General features: G+C 37.7%; 1 protein-coding gene across 4 annotated transcripts in view; it reads right to left on the bottom strand.

Annotated features, from left to right (window-relative positions):
* Dmd (dystrophin) overlaps window positions 1-20,610 on the bottom strand; it is a 139,211-nt gene that overhangs the window by 91,427 nt on the left and 27,174 nt on the right. For all 4 annotated transcript variants that reach the window (XM_013026520.1, XM_013026519.1, XM_013026521.1 and 1 more), the window contains exon 3: window positions 9,042-9,116. In XM_013026520.1, coding sequence (XP_012881974.1) covers window positions 9,042-9,116 — 75 coding nt within the window. The remainder of the gene's footprint in view (window positions 1-9,041; window positions 9,117-20,610) is intronic.

The raw sequence follows: 20,610 nt of genomic DNA on the forward strand, positions 1-20,610 counted from the left end.
AGATTCAAGGATATAAGAGCAAGTGTGAAATTTTGGACTCACTTTTTTATGAAGAGTCTAATATACCCATGTGATGGAAACAAAGCAAAATTACATGCATTTCATTTTATTGGGACTACTCTTATCTCTGCACAGGTGAATGGGCAACACACAGAAAAGAAAATCTGGAGTATAAATAACTCCAGAGGGGAACAAGGCAATTGCTCTAAAATAACAAGAGTAGAAGATGACACAGGAGACAGATACTATGCAGTGTACTCCACTAAAACTGGATGCACTTAAACACAACAACTATCCATCACTGAAGACTGAAGAACACATTTCTCAAGATAAATATATCACACAGAATTGTACTTTCATGGAGCAATTTTCAAAAGGATCTATTTAGTTATACTTAGTGCATGCTATAGGCCTGAAAAGATTTGACAAAAGCAATAGGGATAATTTAATTATGACACAGATCATATATTGCTCAAAATGAGCATATGAAAGAATATATGTTAACAACTTTGAAGTGAAAATTTAAACATATTGATTAGCTTTTCTGGAAGTTTCAACATGCAACCAGTAGACAGTTTTGAGAGACTATTCTTTTGCCTCAGCTAGGAATTTACATTTAAAATACATGTAACTCATATTGTGTGTGCATATGTGTGTATATATTCACTAAGTGATATTTTATATATAATCTTTAAGTATATATTTATGCATATATAATCTTTAAGTAGCTGTACAAGGGCTTACCATTTAACATGTCAGTTTATAAATAAAATGCATATTGATTGGTATTACCCCTTTCATCAATCTCCTCCAATAAGGGATATATTTTTTAAAGCAATATTTAAAAACTAAGTACTGAAATATACTCTTGATTTCTAAAATATTTGCTGTTCTGGTATTTGATGGAATTAGGATTTGAACTCAGGGCCTTACACTTGCTAGGCAGGTCCTCTTAGCACAAGAATCCCATTAATGTTTCCTGAGATGCCATTTGTGTCTACTGTCCTCTCTATTTACTCAAGATCTTTATAAGGATGCCACAAATGATATGTTGAGAAAGGTGGTTTTGGTTTTTTGTTTTCTTTTGGCCTTTATAGCACCATAAACTTTTAGAACTAGAAAGCACCTTTAAATCAGGTTTGTAGTTGAGAACCTGACCAAAGTTAAGGAGACTTGCTCTGGATATTATGGCCTAATACCTAGGTTTTCTGCTTTCCCATAGAGGTGTCTATAGAAAGGTGGGTGAGCTGGCTGGCAGTGGATCACACCTATAATTCTAGCTACTCAGGAGGCTGAGATTTTCAAGACTGTGTTTTGAAGCCAGCCTGGGCAGAAAAGTCCCTAAGACTCTATTTCCAAGTTAAACAGCAAAAAGCCTGAGTAGGTGTGGCTCAAGTGATAGAGTGCCAACAATGAGCAAACAAGTCAAGAGAGCTCAAGGTCCTGAGTTCAAGCCTTGGTACCACCAAAAAAAGTGGTTGCAGAAGATACCATTCTTCAGAAACAAGTAAAGTTGATTATGGTGCTTACAACTTGGACACTGTGTCAATATCTGGTAATGATCAAAGAACTGCTATTCGTCTGCTGATTTTTCCTGTCCAGAAAGCAAGGTACGTGTGATAAGATTACTAATGAAATCACACCATTCTCTGAGCAGCTTTTACTTAAAGATGAAAGGCTTTCCAAGTAAATCTTTGCACTTTAAAAAGACCAGTGCACTGGGGTGGAGCTATCTGTTCTGTCAGGGTTAATTCCAAAGCGTCTGACATTGATATGAGAACTTTTGCTCAAATGTCTACACAGCACCATGGTTAAAACAATGAAGAGATTTACTAGGTTGACATATGACCATGGCTTATAGGTTATCACCACTGCTTATTGTTAACAGTAACAATGATCATTTGTATCTGATCTTGATGAGACCCATGAATACCATGGGCTTTGGTCATGACTACATAGAAAGAAGATGCATAGGTTGCTCTAACTGGGCATGGGAAAGTTTAGTTGAAACTTTTAATTTGTGCTTTGGTTTCCAAAGGTTTTTGTGCTAACACAAGTGATTCTTGAGCCAAGAGACAAAATGCATCATAGCATGGTTCTTATACACTGAAGGCAATTGAATCTTACACTTAGCCTCTAGAAAGGTGATGTCTCCTGTGGCTACATGCGTACAGTGCTTTCAGCGTAGTTGGAATACTGTATCCTGTTCTTGAAATGAACTGTAGATACATAAGCATTGCTATTTAGGCTCTATAAATATTTTTAGAAAGTGAATTGTCTAACTTCCACTAATAGTGTAGTTAACACCAGAAATGTAAACAATTACATGACTCCTAACTCATTCTTTGCATTACTGAGAAAGAAAAAGACAATTCTAATAAAAGGGATGAAAATGAACTGCTGGTGTTGGTCACCCAAAGCTACCAATGGTTTGAAGTAGGACAGACTTTGAAGTTGGTTACTGATAATATACCTTCCTAGTAGAATCTGGGAATGATAGAACCTGAATGCAAAAAGCCACCAAAATGGACTAGAAAGGAGCTGCAAACTGATTGTAAGGCTGATAAAAATGTAATCCCTTGGTGGTGCCCAGTAACAGAATCTCCTTTTGTTGAGCTTCGCCCTCTCTGGCCTGCAGGTGGAGTTCCAGCCACAGGAACCTGAGCAACTATCACTGGGACAAATGGGACACCTGTGAGACCAATTACACTTGAAAAGATTAAAAAGATTCAACTGGGAAACGTACAGGTGCTCCCCACTTTGCTATAATTTTCCTTTGTCAGTACAAGACCTAGTCATTCCCAGACTGGGCTATAATTTCAATATTTCCAAATAAGAAACTATGGTTATTTGTTAGCACAAGAATTCCGCAGGGATCAATGTACTAAGTCACCTTCCGTGCCCCGCCCCCCCCAATCTGGCCTAATTGGTCATTATAAACCTTTTGTTGCCTAGAAGGCAGAATAGCCCAGTTTCTCTATAGGACAATCAGATTGTTCCTTTATACCACTGGGAATACGCTAATGGGAAGCCTGGAATGTCCCATTTTGCTACCAACAATGAATGGCTGAACCCAAGGGGTTGGATTAAAATTAATAGTAGAGGAAGTAAGGTGTGTGTGGTTAATCTTCATGGGAAGGTAGTCACCAAGTAGGGTTCACAGGGGAAATAGAACACAATGTCTGTAAGAGCAAAATACTTCTGTAGCTTTGACTCACATGTTGTGAGTTAATACCTGTTCTCCCTCTAAAGAGGCAAGAAGTGACACAACTGGCCAACCTATGGAGCACAATGAATGAAGAGAAGGGGAATCCTGTGACCGACTACATGAGGCAATAATAAAGTGCCTATGCCTTTTGGTTCTTGTTGCACAGCATTTAAGTTAGTAAGCAACTGTGCTGAAAGTATTTCATAGGAATGTCTACCTAGTCAATTATGGAGAACAATGATTTATAATAATGTAAATGAACATGGTGGCCACTAATTGAAGATTTAATTTTAGATATATGTTAGCGGGTTTATGTGTCTCTTCTTTCATAATATTTTAAGTAAAAAAATTGCTTTCTGCCCCATTACTGTATGGGAAAATCCATAAGTGGGTAGAAGATGAATATATGAATCATTGAGAGAGAAGTAAGTTTAATTTCCTAAGATTGAAAAGCCCAAAGTTTGATGTGGAGGGTAGTGGGAATTTCTATGGCATCCCAAACCACAGTCCATTTAGGAGTGCCTACTAGTCATATGACTTTATCCTGAAACACAAGATCACTGTGTCTCAAATTTATTTCCAATATAATAATAATATTAAACTTAATAATATTAAATAGCAACCACATGTGTGGTGGACAAGGAGCATTGGACCACCTGAAATAAAACAAGCTTCAGTTAGCAAAATCAAAAAGTGAGCTAGAAATACGTGGCCAGGTAGAATTTGCTGTGAGCAAGAAAAGATAAAGTGATGCAAAAGACCTTTTAGTACAAGAAGAACACACTTTGCAGGCATCCAATGCCAGAAGGTAGGTTAACGATGGCAAGCTGACCAGAATAGCTAGAAAATGAAATCAATGATTACTGCAAGATGGAATCTACAAGGTGCTTTCTCTACCAGCTCAACATCATGATTGAGAGCCAACCATTCTTTTCTTCCTGTGCAACTCATGAACATTGAGGACATTTTAAATGACTACAGTATTTCCCCTGGAAGACAGGTGGGTTTTAAGACCCCTATCTTTAAGGCATGACTATCTGTCAATAAATATAAACTGAAAAAGTGAATGGCCTCAAGATGTGCCCACAAGATGATTTTAATTGTGAAGTAAGATGAATGGTGAAAACTAATAGATAATGTAGGGATTTTTTTGTATTTTTGGAGGGGAGGTGCAAAATAATTACACTGTCTCTGGGGAGTCCTTGTGAGGCAGCTTGAGGCTGTGGGGCCATGCATGAAATTGTGGGACCTTATGGATCCTCTTAGTCTTCACTGACAACCAAATTCAATTTAATGCCTGCTTTAGCCACTAATAATGCACTATTTGTGTAGAAAGAAAGGCATTATGTTTTTCACTTACTTTGTTGTAGCATTAGTTATGTTCAAAAGTTTGGGTTGTTTGTGGGGGGGGGGGCTTGGTGCCTGTACTCGTGCTTGAACCCAAGGTCCTGGAGTTCTGGCTTGACTTGCTTGCTTGGCTAATGTTTTACCACTTGAGGTATGCCTCCAGCTCTGCTTTTTTGCTGGTTAACTGAGATGGAGTCTTGCAGACTTTTTTGCCCAAGCTAGTTTGAACTGCAGTCTTGCAGTTTTCAGCCTCTTGCATAGCTAGGATTACAGGTGTGAGCCACCAGCAATAAACTAGTTTAGAAATTTTGAATTCATTCAGACAACTCTAGGCTATACCAAATGTCTACAACATGTTATTGCATTGCTGAACAGAAGCAGATTATTCCCGATTTCTTGTTGTATGTAAAATACTCATCATACTTATCAACTGGAATCAATTTAGCCCCATGTCTTGAGCTCTTTCTAATCCCCCCATAGTAATAAATTAATTTGATTTTTAAGTGTAACTTTACTTGTAAAAGTTGGCTATCCTTTGGATTTTTGAAACCACACATTTATGGAATGTTATTAGAGCCTCACAAGGAGAAAAAAGGCTTAGATGATTTGCATAACCTCCAGTTGGGTATTAGCCATAAGATCCAACTTATAAAGCCCTCTTACCAAGGTATTTTTTTTGTCTTTCCTTTCTGTCAAGCTTAATTTCCATTCACAATGTGTTCAAAGGCACCATGGAGTCATGTAACTTTAAACCAGTTACAAACTGGAGCTGTTAAAGGCCAATGGTGATGCTTTTGACTTAGGTAGCAAATTCTTGTATTGGAAAATTGTGTTATCTGATTTTCCACAATCTTAGAAGTTGGGGCACGAAAGTAAAAAATAATATCAAGCGCTTAAGGGGCAGTGCATACTTTCTAAAGCATCTGTAATTCAAACTCCACTGGCATCATGAAATCTCTGAGATAACATCATTAATATCCATTAATATAAGAGTAGAAGCAGATTTGGGTAGGAAAAGCTAGCCAAGACAAAATTTATTTGCATGTACCACAAACAACAGCCCTTTATCATGGCTTTGCAGGCACAGAAATAACAAAATGCCAGAAGCTAAGCCTAAGCAAATACAAAATTAAGAGGAAATTCTCAAATTACTTATTGAAGTTACTAAGTAATTGGACCACACAGGTTTTCAATAATAAAAAGGATTGGCAGAATGTCTCACTTTATATTCTTACTGCTCACCATCCTCTAATTCTTGAAAATTCAGTGCCTAATTTAGATAAATACATCCTTATTTTGCTATCCTTGAATTTCTTTCAACTATGGGAAAAGTTATACTCCAAAAGGAAATGCTGAGAATTTCAAATCCGCTGAAAAGGGAAAATTTAAAGAAATCACTCGATATTCAGAGCTTAACTTTATCCCAAAGCTTTCCCTTCGAATGGCCAGCATTTTTCACAGTATCAAATTCCCCCATTTTTCGCATTATTTATCAAAAATTTTAACATGAGTTGAAATGGAAGAAAACACCTAAGTGAACAGAATTCTTTTACAACAGGAAAACTAGATAATGCCCCAATCCAGGGTTACAAGAAACAATATGGAAAGGTACAGTTATAATCACAAGACATTGTAGACCTTACACATAGTCTATTTCTGAGCATTTTCATGGTATAACTCAGAATAGCTAGAGTTCTCTTCTGAACTTTTAGGACCTTATCAGAATATTCTATAGCACTTTCTAATAACCAGTTCCTAATTCCCCTTTTATCAAAAGAAAGCAGTACTTCTGGGATGGGGTATGGTCCAGAGAAGAAAAACAGCAGACTTTCGATCCAGCCCCCTAACTCTACCTCCCCTCCCAACTGCTTTGTGCTGGCTATGGTATATTAACAGGTCCCTAAGGAAATCCTAGGCCTGGGGAACCTTTTATAAACCACTTAAACTTGGCAGCTATATACCTGAAAAATGATAACTTCAGGCAATAAAGTTAAGCAGATGGGAGTCTCAACTGACTTTCATACATTCATTCCATGAAAACAGATTGAGCACTACTCTGTGCCCTGTTTCGTGTTAAGCATTGGGCACATCAATAAGATGAAAGACCTATTCTCTCCGTTCAAATAATTTCACTACTAGGACATTTCTCAGTGTCAGAACCAGAGGTTCCTTGACTATCTCACGACCTTCCTCTGCAGCCCTCATAGTTGACCTCTTTCATTCCTGAAGACATGGTGGCCAAGGTTCATGGACTTTCTTTCTTCCTCAGGTTTGGCCCTAACTTTAGGGTGATTTCTACATTGACCTGGATACTTCATATAACACTCTAGTCTCTGTTGCTTAACTTCCTATCATTTCTGCATGGAAATTCACACCTAATCTACTTTGCCACCTACTTACATGGTCATATCCAGATCACTTGGAACCAGGCTACCTTTGAAATAATTCTCAGCAATGCTTCTCTCTGACCCCAACTCTTGGCCTTCAGGTCCCTCACTCTCTCTTCTTCTAACTCCCTTTAACATTTCTCTCCTTGATCCCTCTTCCTTCTAACTATCAGGCTTCCAACCAAACTCATAACTTCTGCTGCCCCACATGGCCTTGACCCTAGTAGAGGTCCTTCTTTCTCCTAATGCACTGGTGCTACCTCTTGGGAATTGCCCTCTCCCCTACTGGCCATTCCTTTGTAATCCTTTTTGTAAGCTGCTTGGGCTCTATTGCAAATAACTCTTCAATCTGCACTCCTCCCAAGCCACCCATCCCCTCTGTAGTTGATTACAGTCAGCATCTACATGATGATGGTTCCTAAATACTGTCTGTATATTTCTCCTGAGTACCACAGCTTCAAACCCAACTCTACCAGCCAAGTCCACCATTCACAGGGCAGCCCACCCCAAGGACCTGTCTGTTTTTCTTGACTTCCCTTCACCCTCTACATCAAATTAATCACCAAGCTATAGCACAATCCATCTCATGAATATTTCTAAACCCTCTCCACTTATCTCTATTTCTATTTTGCTAATTCAGGCCACCATATTGCTGGTTTAGATTTCTGCAACAGGCCTCTCCCCTGTCAGCAACATAACCCCCCCTCAACCCAGGCTTTGTTTCACAGCCAGTATGATTTTTCTAAATGAAAATCGGATCATGTCATCCCCTTGCCAAAATCTCTTGAAAGGCTCCCCACTGACCTCTAAATTCTTTAACTTGGGTTGAAAAAGCCTTTCACAATCTGTCTCCTGCTTCTCTCTCCAGCCTAATATTTCACAATAGCCCTCCTTGGAATTCTGTGCTTTAACCACGTGGAAGTCTTTTCAGTTCCAGAGTTCATCATGCTTTCTTTGGCATTTGGGCCTCAGATCATAGTCTTGCTTGTGACTTGGAGCACTTTTCCAAGAGGGAAATTTACTTACTCTTCTGGACTCACCTAGCTTATACTTCAAGCAAACCCTTCTTTGACCCTCACCCCACACAGGAAGATAGTCATACAGCACCCCATTCTTCCACTGTCATAAAACTAAATACATGACACTGCACTATGCTTTTCACTTTTCCTAAGTGCCTCAGCCAAAACATAAAGACAAATATCATTTTATGTTTTTACCAATCGACTATGTTGTATGTATTTTGCCTACATGTCCAGTTTTATATCCCTTATTGGATTGTGGGTTCCTTCGTAGTAGGGGGTATGCCTGATGTTTTCATGATCATATCATGAATACCTAGAGACACACTCAAACAATACTATACTCTAATTCACTTTATTGACAATAGACTTTATTGACAACACTTCAATATTTCCCCAGATACTTGATTTCTTCAAAAAACAACAACAATCCAGTCATTTTTCTTTATTATAGCATTCACTCATCTGAACTTAGCATTTAAATAATAAACCACACACATCTATAAAGTTGGTTTTGACAAAATAATCTTCATCTCCTAATACTAAATATCCTTTATATGAAGAAGAAACAAAGAGAATGGGGAGGAGATAATTCTAGCTTCATAAAGATAATTATAGACACCACAGTGATATTCTTTGGGAAATTAAAATTATCATTATCTTATCAATTTAACATAAGTAACTAAAGAATATTAACATTATATTGCTAAGTGTAATAGTCTAGATAGATACTAAAGAGACTTTAAAAACTGAATTCTGTGTCGCAATAGGACTTGTAACAGCTATTCAAGTGAAAAGACCTCCAATCCACTTTGGTGTTGTTTTTTGCCAGTCGTAGGGCTTGAACTCAGGGCCTGGGCTCTGTCCCCGAGCTTCTCTGTGCTCAAGGCTAGCACTCTACCACTTGAGCCACAGTGCCACTTCCAGCTTTTTCTGTGTATGTGGTGCTGAGGAATCAAACCCAGGGCTTCATGCATGCTAGGCAAGCGCTCTACCACTAAGCCACATTCCCAGCCCCTCAACTTTGGTTTTTAAGCAATGAAAAATTATGAATGTCTTCAAGTACTTGTTAATACTTACAGCAAAGGGCCTTCTGTAGTCTTCGGAGTTTCATGGCAGTCCTGTAAGCTGAGAACCTGACATTATTCAGGTCAGCTGAAAAATAAAGAAGGAAACAAAGATCATTTGTTATTTCATCAGAAAGCACAGACAAAAATCCCCAATGCAACAACCACAAAAATAGACTACGAAAAAATTCTTGTGTCTTTGCTCCAAACTTTGGGAGGTGAAATACTGTTTATTTAGGGTTACAAAAAAAATCCTTTTGCCCCTTGACAATCAGGAAAGCTCACTTCTGTAAGGGATTACAGTGGCAGAGCCTGCAGGCATTCATGTAGCCCTGGTTCTCAAGGGGAAAGGGAAGACAGGCACGGTTTTTCTCTGTAGACTACAATCTGGATCTACTGTAGTGAATCTTTTCGACGCAAGATTGACAAGAACAAAGGATACATTACTGAAATCGCTTTAAGACCTTAGCAAACACTCAAATAGTAAGTAGTATTACAACTTTGCTGATTACAAAAGGTATACATGGTCACTGTGGAAAATGTAGAAAGTAAAAAATACATAAAATTGTGTAAACAAACCATCAGTGATCTTATAAGATCTATCTTGTTAACATTTATTTTCTTTTTGAGACAAGGTCTTATTATGGAGCTCAGGCTGGCCTTGAATTTAGGATCCTCCTCCTTTTGCCTCTGCCTCCCAAATTCATGAAGGGCGGTCAGCATTTATTTTTTACATTATGTGTGTGTGTTTAAATACAATTGGATCTAAAAATCAATGTACATTTCTTCTAATGGACATAAAATTACATGTATTTGGCAAGTACAACATGATGTTTAAGGTTTATATATACATAAAGGAATGGCTAAATCTAGATAATTAACATTACCTCGCACAGTGATCATTTTGTGGTGAGAACAGTTAACAGCCACCCTCAGCATTTTCAAGAATAAAATACACCATCATTGGTTGTGCTCACTATGCTGCAGAATAGATATTTGGAACTTATTTCTGCTAACTGTAATTTTGTATTCTTTGATCAACTAAGCTTCATATTCAAAGGTACAATTGTAATATTCAGTAAAGTGTAATAACTCCATAGTTTATTCAACTGTTTTCTACAGTCATGTGTCTGTCAAGGCTCCACTCAAGTCAGTCAGCATGAAGCTATATTTAGATGATGCTTTTATTCAAGTCTGTACTTTGATATACACCAGGCTGAATTTCTTTTCTGTTTCTGTGTATATATGTTTCAGAAACCCAGCTCCCTTAAGCTCCTTAAAGAGCCCCATCACCTACTTCTATCCTAATTCTCAATAAGTTAATATACAAGTATTCTCTAAAAATTCAGATCTAATATGGTGAGGGACAGATAAGCAGAATGAATAAATGAACAAAGGAATGAAACAAAACACAACCAACTGATATAATCAACAGGTACCCATAAGACCAATCCCAATGTTATATTAGAAAAAGAGAAAAACTTTAATCCATATCCAAGTCGCTTGATCAACATTATTTGCTTTATGGCTTTGCAGAAACCAAACATACAAGTCTGGATTTAAATTAGGGAGAGAAAAACTATGTGTAGCATTGTTTATTTTAAACTACTCAGCATAAATTTTGTTTTCAAAAACTGGCAATACCAGCTGGTACCTATGGCTCATGGTATCTTCTCAAGGAGGCTGAGCTCAGAGGATCACAATTCATAGCCAGCCTGAGCAGGAAAGTCCCTGAGACACTTAGCACCTATTAACCATCAAAAACTCAGAAGCAGAGCTGTGGCTCAAGTGATGGAGCACTAGCCTTGAGCAAAAAAGAGCAGGGACAGCACCCAGGCCCTGAGTTCATGCCCCAAGACTGGCAAGCACACATGTGTGCGTGTGTGCAAACACACACACACACACACACACACACACACAGAGGCAATGCTACATAATGGCAAGATAGAGCAACTGGAACTCTTGTACACTGCTGATAAAAATGCAAACCGTGATAACTTTGGAAACTCAGTTTAGCAGTTTCTTATGAAATTAAACATATATCTACCTTATGACCCAAATATTTAAGTCATAAATATTTACACAAAAGAAATAAAAACACATATCCATAAATGGTGTGTATATAAACATCCACACCAATTTTTTGTAATTATAAAAAACTGGAAACAAACTATCAGAGCAATAGATAAACCAATTGTGATAGTGATGCAATGAATATTACTCTGCAAAGAAAGGTTATATGCACTGATAGCACATTTTAAAATCACGAATCTAGTTATTCCATTTATATGAAATGGTAGTACAGGCAAAACTCATCTATGGGAAAAATGGTAACCCGGAGTGGCTTGGGGGAGAATAACAGACCAGAAAGTAACACAAAGGTAATTTCTAAGTGACTGGAATATATGTACTTGGATTTGTATGGCTGTTGCATAAGTATATATGTTTGCCAAATCTCAAATTACATACTTAAAATGGAAGCCTTTTATAGTGTTTAAATTATGCCTTAATAAAGTAGATTCTAAGAGTTTAAAAAAATGCTCACGTGGACAGCACAATATGATGTATGAGTGTGTTAGCTTAAGGTACACTGTAGAGGCGGTCAGTTGTCTTAATCAAGAATGCACACTCCAGGGGTGGCTGGCTAGCAATTAATCAAAAAGCCTTACTCCAGAGGCAGCCACTGTAAGTACTGCAGCTATATTTAGCTGGTATTACACCAGGGGTTTCATTAATTATCCTAATTAATGTTAGATGGGCTTGTGTTGGTGATATCAGTGGTTAGCAAAATATGAAGATTGTTGAAAAGATTTGGAAACATTCCTTGCCTTTACATTAACAGAGCCTAAGAAGACTCTAGCAGGTCCTATAGCTTTGGAAATGGTGCCCTAGGCTGGAATCCAAACTGGCCAGCTGTGTTTCAATGGATTCTCAGTTGCTAGAATTCAATTAAATGACCGGCAGATCCTTGTGGAAAGATCAATGGTTTTAAAACGTGAGTCTACATGGACATCAACCTGGAGGGCTAGTTCCAAAATGGTTCCAGACCCAAATGTTCTGAAGGTGGGGAGGAAGTTTAGCATCTGCATTTCTAACAAGTTTGCAAATGATACTGATGCTGCAAGGTCTAAGGACCAAACTTTGAGAATTACTGTGATAAAGGACTGTGGCAAGTATACATTGTGATCTTGTTACATGGAGCACTAAAAAATAAATAAATAAAGGCAGACTGTGACTTTCCTGTGCCTCTAGGCTCTATTCTTATTTGTGCCCACTGGAAAATAGATGTTTGTATGTGATAACCTTTATTCTGAGCCTGGCTTTCACTATAACCAGGTGGCCCAGATGGGGTAAGAAAGCAGCTAAACTTTAGCTATCTCCTGATTTGTCTCTTTTTTCAGTCATCACTGCTTAACTTTGTTGGGTCCTCTCAAATAATTCCTGGTAAAAGTTGTCTTGTGGCATTAATCTACCAATTTTTTTTAATTCTTGTCCTCCTCTCCAGATGGGTATAATCACTCAGTGTTCCTGCTAGTGTAGAGATGTTTCATTCACACTCCTAATTGAGTCCCAAAGGCTGTGTGTGTGTGTGTGTGTGTGTGTGTGTGCGTGTGTGTGTGTGTGTGTGTGAAGTGTGTGTGAATACTAGGGCTTGAACTCAGGGCCTAAGCACTGTCCTTCAACTTTTTCACTCAAGATTGGTGGTCTATTCCTTTAGCTGCAGCTCTACTTCTGGGTTTTTACTGGTTAATTGGAGATAAGAGTCTCAGAGGGTTTTGTGGCTGGCATTAAATCTAGATGCTCAGATCTCAGCCTCCTGAGCAGCTAGGATTACAGGTGCGAACCACCAGTGCCTGGCCACATAGGCTCTTGATAAAATATGTATTTTTAGGATGAAAAAAATGCAGATCAATTAACAATAGTCAGGAGCAGTTTCTGAAGTATGAGGTTTCAACCCCAAATTTTCTTTTATTCATTTACTTTTACAAAAATATTGAGTGTGAGCTGTATGCCAACTAAACATCTTGGTAAAAGATACTGGCTCAAGTTTTCTCTTCTTTTCATTTTTCTTTCTAATCCTTGTTTGCACTGCTTCTTAGCTTATTGGCATAGTTTCCTCCTCTCTTTCGTGTTTTGTATAACTAAGGACCTTCTTTTATGACTTCAACTCCTTTCCTCTTTCAAATTTTCCTGGTTCTATTCAGAATTCAGAACAAATGGCCCAAATGAGGTCACACACTCCATCTAACTCTCACAGTTCAAATCAAGGACTGGCAAACTCCAGGAACTAGAGAGAGATCCAAGTGAGAGGCAAAGATGATCCAAATTTGATCAGGGTGTGGATCTCTGGAGAACAATATTGAGAGACAAGCATCTGGAACATTCTTGCCTTAGCAATGCTCTCAGCTTCCCTAAAGGAGTTGAAACTTCTCCTCTTCTCCAATTCCTTCTTATTATGACATATTCTGCCTCCTGTTAACCCTCCCTGAGACTCTTACATCACATCTCTAACCCACTGCAAAGAACAAACCTTCTGCTACCACTTTTCTAAGCACCAACATCAAACTTACCAAAAGAACAAAGCAGGATAAATGGCTAGTTTCTAATACAATGCTCCAGGAGTCATATGAGTTCATATCCAGTAATCATCAATGAATTGTAACCAAATCCTGGTGCCCTGGAGGAGTTAACTATTTCCCTTGATTGGGTCTGCATGTGTTGCAAGGAATCTACAGCATCCTCTTCTCCCTCTCCCTTCCAGCTAAAGGAGTTAAGAGGGATTTGTGAAACTGTGTAGGATGCACACAGAAAACTCATGAGGGGAGGCAGCTGCAAAGAATGTGACCTGTCCTCAGCTGAAGCTTGAGATGACTGCATGGAGAAAATATTCATGTTCCCTTGGGTGACTACCCTCCATTTTCCTGGGGAGCTGCTTTCCAGAACTCAGATCCAAGTTGTAATGAGCTCACTAACTTTCACAGCCGGAACTCGAGAGAAGTGAAACTATCCAAGAAATGAGTTACACCATGTTTCCATGGCAGCTGGTAGAAAGCACACTTCAGAAGGATAAAAATTGCTGGACTGCACATTCCTCTTCCTAACTTGTATTCTTTTATCCATGGCTGGTTCTAGTCTAGAAATAGAGAATATTCCAGAAACTTAAGGAACAAGAGCAAATATCAAACTATATACCCTCTCAACTTGAATCATCATTTATTGAAGAAATGGTCCATTCACCTTTTATTTGGAGACAGAAAACTAGTAATAGGCTTATTTGTCCCCTTGTTTAGCCTATGTATTTCTCTTGACTTTGGGAAATATTTGTTTTAGGTTGTTTTTTTTCTTTATTTCACTCTGTGGCAAGTAGTAGTAGAAACCCTCAAAGTCACCAGTAAAGAAAAATAACTGATTAAGTTCTAGTTACAAATCTACACAAGTGGGATATGAACATGTAAACATATTTAGAAGTATCTAAACATAGTACAGTCACTGAAAAATATGGAAGGTATTAGAAAGAAAAGCTGAAATCTCTTCAACTGTACTGCTATTTCCCACCGTTTAATAATACTGCCAAAAGCCAGCTATCTCTGACAGTCTGAAGTCCAGAATTTAAAACAAGGAGTGCTTGCTTTCCAATGACTTGTGGACCCTTTTTGGAAAGGTCAAAAGTTACAGTATGCTTATCTCTTAGGCAGAAAGAATGGTAATGACCTCATAAATTTAATGAGTGGAAAGAACTATATAGCTAAAGATTATTCCAACAGAAAAATCAGTGATGTGGGCTTTGTATTTTCCTATCATCTCTATTTCTCAGAATGAATTTTATCCAAATATTCCAGGTGATCATGAGTAAAAAATAAAACGGAGAGAAAGTATGCCATTTTTGGTAGAGTTCCAAATACAATGTTAAGTAATCAATGTGCACTAACCAGTACTGTATGTCTATTGAAATAATTTTCTGAACTTTCTGAATAAGGCAAAACAAGGCAGAGTACCCCACACTCCTATTAAAGGAAAGTGACACACTTTAAAATATAATTATCTGATTCCCCAGCCTCCTTCTTCCTACAATGTTCTAATGGACTCTTTACATGATAAATAGTATTTTCACCAAGTCAAGGTCAAACTCACCAGACTGGACAAAGACCTACATCTTAATAAGGCTTGTGATAAACTGAGTAACTTAAAATCAAGTCTGGCTTGGAAAAGCAAATTAAGCCAACATGTCTAAGTGTCAGAATTAGAAATATGGGAAACTCTTGAAGAACAGATCAAGAATCCCAGAACATAGTTTTAAAGAATTACTAGAAAAGAGTAATATTACCACATCACACCACCTATATTTTTTAGCTATATATGAGGTCTTTTAAATTTTAAACTCCTTAAAACTTCATCATCAACATAGAACTTTATTTAAAAGGCAAAAAATAACTAATAATCCCATATATAGGCGAGTAGGAATTATGCATTCATAATGGCATGAACTACAGACCCCTCGGTCTGTGGATGTTTAATTATTGTCACGTTGTTTCCAGATGTAAAACGTGATTACTTATTTGCTTCTAGTGACTTTCCAAAATTCATCTACGAAAGTATCCAGTGGAGCATAAAATGTAGAAGCCTTAGAATTGAGGGAAAGAAAAATAGGTTATAAATAAACAAAATATTTAAGAAGTGTAACTGAAATAACAAGCTAGTATAAAATGCTGGCTGTGGGTTTTTAAGGCCTTCTGGCTCCCTGCTCTTACTCACCACTTCGGAGCAATACTAATAGCTGAAATTCAAATGAGTTTTGCTCATTGTTAGCTCATTCTCATAAAATGCTTTGTGGTTCCAGCTTCTGTAACAAACAGCAATATAATTTTTGCTGGGGGAGGGGGAATCTGTACTTTATGGTCATTTCTGGGACTATTTGACATAGAGACAGTGTTATACCATGTTCTTGTTGCTCAGTCTTCAAATAAAGAAGGAACTAGGTTTTGTTCAGATATTGTAGAACCTGGAGAAGCTGTTGCTGCTATTGAACCATAGCATACTGACATTATTGTTTTTTTCTGTGTGTGCGTGAGTGTGTGTGTGTATAGATATCTATAACTTGAATTTTAGCTGTGTTGACAACTTTGGAAATAAAGTATCCTAGTTTACCATGTTGAAATGGCATTGTACAGAAATTAATTAATAGATGTATTAGTCTAGAAATGTTGAGACTACTTATTTTGCTATTTGTATAGGGTAATGCACTGTATTAAATATGTAAAATCTTATCTCCATGGGTTTGATTACAGAAACTAACAGTATTCTCCAAACAATGGGGGGGGGCAAAGAGGAGAGGAACAGGAAAAACGGTATTAATTCTCAGAAAACAAGTAGTATATACACTTGAATGTATACACATACAAACAAACAAACAAACACACACACACACACACACACACACACACACATGCACCCCATAAGGATGATTATGGGTAGATGGATGCCTTTTAAAATGCTCAGAAGCAATTTTGCTATTAGTCTTTCTCAATTGTCAATTATTTCATAAAATACTCACTTACTATACATATACACTTACATGTCTGGTTGTCTTTTAAGCCAGAGTCTCTCTCTATAGTCCAGACTAGTCTTGAACTCACAGTGTTCTTGCTTTAGCCTCTGGAGACTGAGATTATATTCGTGTACTATCATGCTGGCCAGTTTGGATGTTCATCTACCATAATCCTTTTGTTTATCCTTTCAGTATTTACTGAGCATGTACTTTGTGCCAAGAAACATGCCAAATACATGGAGTACACAGGTATTGAAAACAGGTATCTGCCTTTATTGAGTCTACAGTCTAGTGAAGGAAATGGTTAGTAACCAAATATTCATGTGTACTGTGGGAAACGGTAAAGAAAACACACTGGAAGTAAGGAGGCCATGCACACACATGGAAAGTTTCTCTGAGAAGTTGACACAAAGGGCTGAAGGATGATGGGAACTAGCCAGTTAAAGAGTAAGCAAAGCACAGTGATAAGAGTTCAGATTGTACAAGAACAGCTCTGAAGGAGAGAACAGAAAACCTAAAAGGCTGATATTACTGAAATGTTGACTGAGATGAGTAGCCACAGGAAAGGTCTAACAGGTATGCAGGGAATAGCTAGTGTCAGGTCCTTGCCCAACACATTAAGGAATGAAGGTCTTGAAATGTCTAGTTAAACACAGCATATGGAACAGGCTCATTTCTCTCTCATTATTTCCAAAACGACAATGACAGAACAGAAATTCAAAATGACATTTATCCAAAAGAAAGAAATAAAACAGGAGATGAGAACAGACCAGAGCTTCTGAATCTTGGAAAATGATCTGCTGGTAATGAAGGGAAGAGACCAGAGAAACCCAAGTTAATGAATGGGGGCAGGAAGGCAGACACAAGGAGGTTGGGGCAAGCAAATGGAAGAAGCTAACAACTAAGAAGTCTCAGAAATCAATTGTTCCAGGTTCCTCTACATGGGGAAAAATCTGAAGCCTAGATGGCAGTTATCAGAGCTCTGAACATTTCCTTCTCTTCAATGCCAAGCAGCACATCCTTAGCCACTTGCTGCTTGGCCCTGACAGAAAGCTAGTAGTTAAGCTCTGGAGAGTTTTGTTTGCATCAGGGGCAAAGACCTTGAAGAGTAGGAAAATGGTAGGATGGAGGAGGGAAAGTGGGAGAAAAATGAGGGAGAAGGTAACAATGGTCCACAAGAAATGTACTCACTACCTTATGTATGTAACTGTAAGTCCTCTGTAGATCACCTAGCCAGTAAAATTAAATTTAAAAAAAAAGGTGTAGGAAAACACACAGAAAGCAGAGAGCCAAGTTACTAGCCAGTACACTGAAAGAAAAGTTAAATCATTCCTTTTCTTTAACTCCTGCTCCCGGATTCCATATTTAGTCATTTAGACCTTTTGTCTTCTGTCTTTGTTGTACAGCTCTAGGGAGCAACGGAATCCTACTGAACCACATCCCCACCATTATCTGTCACTGCCTCCATGTCCTACTTAAAACCACACAAATCAGTAATTTCCTTCTATTTTCTCTTTTGATAGGCAAGGTATAGCCAGCCACACAGGCCACAATCATGTGGACTTTGTCCACACTTGGGGAATTTGTGGAAAACACACCTTTTGATGATGAAACTGAACAGTTAAATGTCTGCCTCTCCTTTAATACTAACTTCATCTTTTTCCCTTTCTAGTTTTACGAAGTTTCAACTACATTTTTCTAAATGTTAACATTCCAACTTTGCCCTGACTTCCTCAGCTTAGTTATTTCTATATACTTATCTCCCAAGATCTCAATATGGGATCTTTCTCCCAACATTCTGATCTCTTTCAATTTACTTCTGAGCAACTGGCAGATTGGAGAACCTGGCTGAAGTTAGTGTGCACATTTCATTTGTTGTTGTTGTTTGTTTTTGACGATGTTGGCTGGAATAGGCTCAACTGACCAATTGTTTTTAAGTGTTAATGATTTGCCATTAGTTAAAATCTAGTGATTACTAGTAGTCTAGTAGCTCTGGACTGGATAGAAAGGTCCCACATTCTTGTGTGACAATAATCAGCCTCAAGCCTAACATGAGCTTTTCCGGTTGTCCCAGTTTCCAAAAAGCCACCTTCAGTTTAGATTTAAATTTCCAGCAAAGCCCCAGGAGACTTTTCTTTTTAGATTCTAACCTCAGGCAGACCACTCCCTTATTCTCCCCAAAGCTTTACATTTTACCTTTTCCAGAGCAGGTCAAAGTTCTTAACTGTGCCTTTCTTCCAATAACTATCATCTGGCTTTCACTCAAATTACACTGTGGAAAGAGTTTGTTACAGGGTTTCCCCCAAACTTTCCAACTATTAATTCTTTGGGTTCCAAAATACTGCTTCAGTACAAAAATAAATGGTCAAGCAGATAAATAAACCATTGTCAAGTCTCATTTCATTAAGTGACAATTACACATTTCCGATCCTCAACACACTATTATGGGTTTATTATTAAATTCATGGATTAAAGACTCAGGTATCTAAATTACTGGGGGGGCAGGGAGAACCAAGAAGGTAGATTTATTTGTATAAAATCAGTATAGGAGCTGAATATTTCTGATGAGTCACACAATCTACACATGCAAAACTCTGTTTATATGACTGTCAAAGAGAAATCAAAACTGGCAGGAATGAAAGGGGTTAAAAAATACTTCATTCTGGACTTTATTAGGATAGGGAAAAAGAGACCTCAGGATAAAACTAAGCTCAGCTTGGAATAACAACAAAGATGTGGCAATCTTTTGAAAGTATGGAAAATTACTATCTGGGAAACACCAGGAATAAAAAAGGATACTAGATACTACTAGAATTACCTACCAGAGTTCTTGCAAAAGACAGCCTAGGTTGGCTATTGAGGGTAATCAGATACTGAGAATGGGGAATTCTTGCTAAACTGACTTTGCAGGATTCTTCCTCAAACTAGATTTTTATTTTTATTTTTTAACTAGATTTTTATAAGGCACCAATGGATGGAGAAGACTTAGATCAGAAGTCTGACTAAAGTTTGACAAAGCAAAGAATATTTGTCATGAGCACGCTTATATCCATTCAAAAGTATAGCATGTAAATAGACTGATGCGTCTTTTTAATCTATCAAACACAAAAGTAGTCTTCACCACAGTGTAGGCAATATTCCAGGGAACATTCTAAAGGTTAATGGAAATGAAACTTTTCCATATAAGTCATGTTACTTATAAAACAATGATTAGTTTCTAAGCCCACAAAGGCTTATCTAAAGCAAGCTTAAATACTGAAAACATAATAAAAATTAAATATGTAACAATACTGATAAAAGTGATATAAGTAATTAGAAAGAGGTTTATCTTTCATTCCTATATGAGGGGAAAATAAGTATGAGTAAAGGAGATAAAGACTTCTGAAGAGATTATCTTAGGTTAATTTGAACCCTTGGCACTTAGGGCAATAAATGGTAATACTCAACATGTTTAGAATATAAAAAAAACTGTGAAATGAACTTCCTTGCTTTTACCAGTCATAAGGCATGTTGATGACATCAATTTTACATCTGATTTTTCTTCACATAATAGAATTTTCCACTATTATGGACAAATCGCTAGGGTTATTTACTTGGCTATTCATGACAGCCTGAACTGGGGCTTCTTTTTGGAAACAAACCTAAGAAAGATATCAAGACTATCCTAAAGAATAAAAGAATAAACAAAGGGAAATAGAATCTAAACAGAATGTTAATTAGCAAGAAAAATAGCTCGGGTGTAATTAACTGTGACACATGTTATAGGTCAACTCACTCAATACCCTTCCCCAAATTCTTATTCCCTGGTCTTGCTCAACTACAAAGGCAAGGCAATCTCAATTCTCCCATTTCGCTTCAGGCTGCCATATAGACAGAGTTTTGGCTAATACTTGCAAAGATATTTGAATGGAAACGTTTCCCACCTCAAGTTCTTTCTCTTTCCCTCAGTTGTCTGAAACCAAGAGGTCACAAGTCACTTGCTAGGGCTAGTGATGTAGCTTATAGGCCTAGTGCTTGCTGAGGATGTACAAGGCTC

The sequence above is a fragment of the Dipodomys ordii genome, unplaced genomic scaffold (genome assembly GCF_000151885.1).
Source record: "Dipodomys ordii isolate 6190 unplaced genomic scaffold, Dord_2.0 Scaffold94, whole genome shotgun sequence".
Classification (NCBI taxonomy): Eukaryota; Metazoa; Chordata; class Mammalia; order Rodentia; family Heteromyidae; genus Dipodomys; species Dipodomys ordii.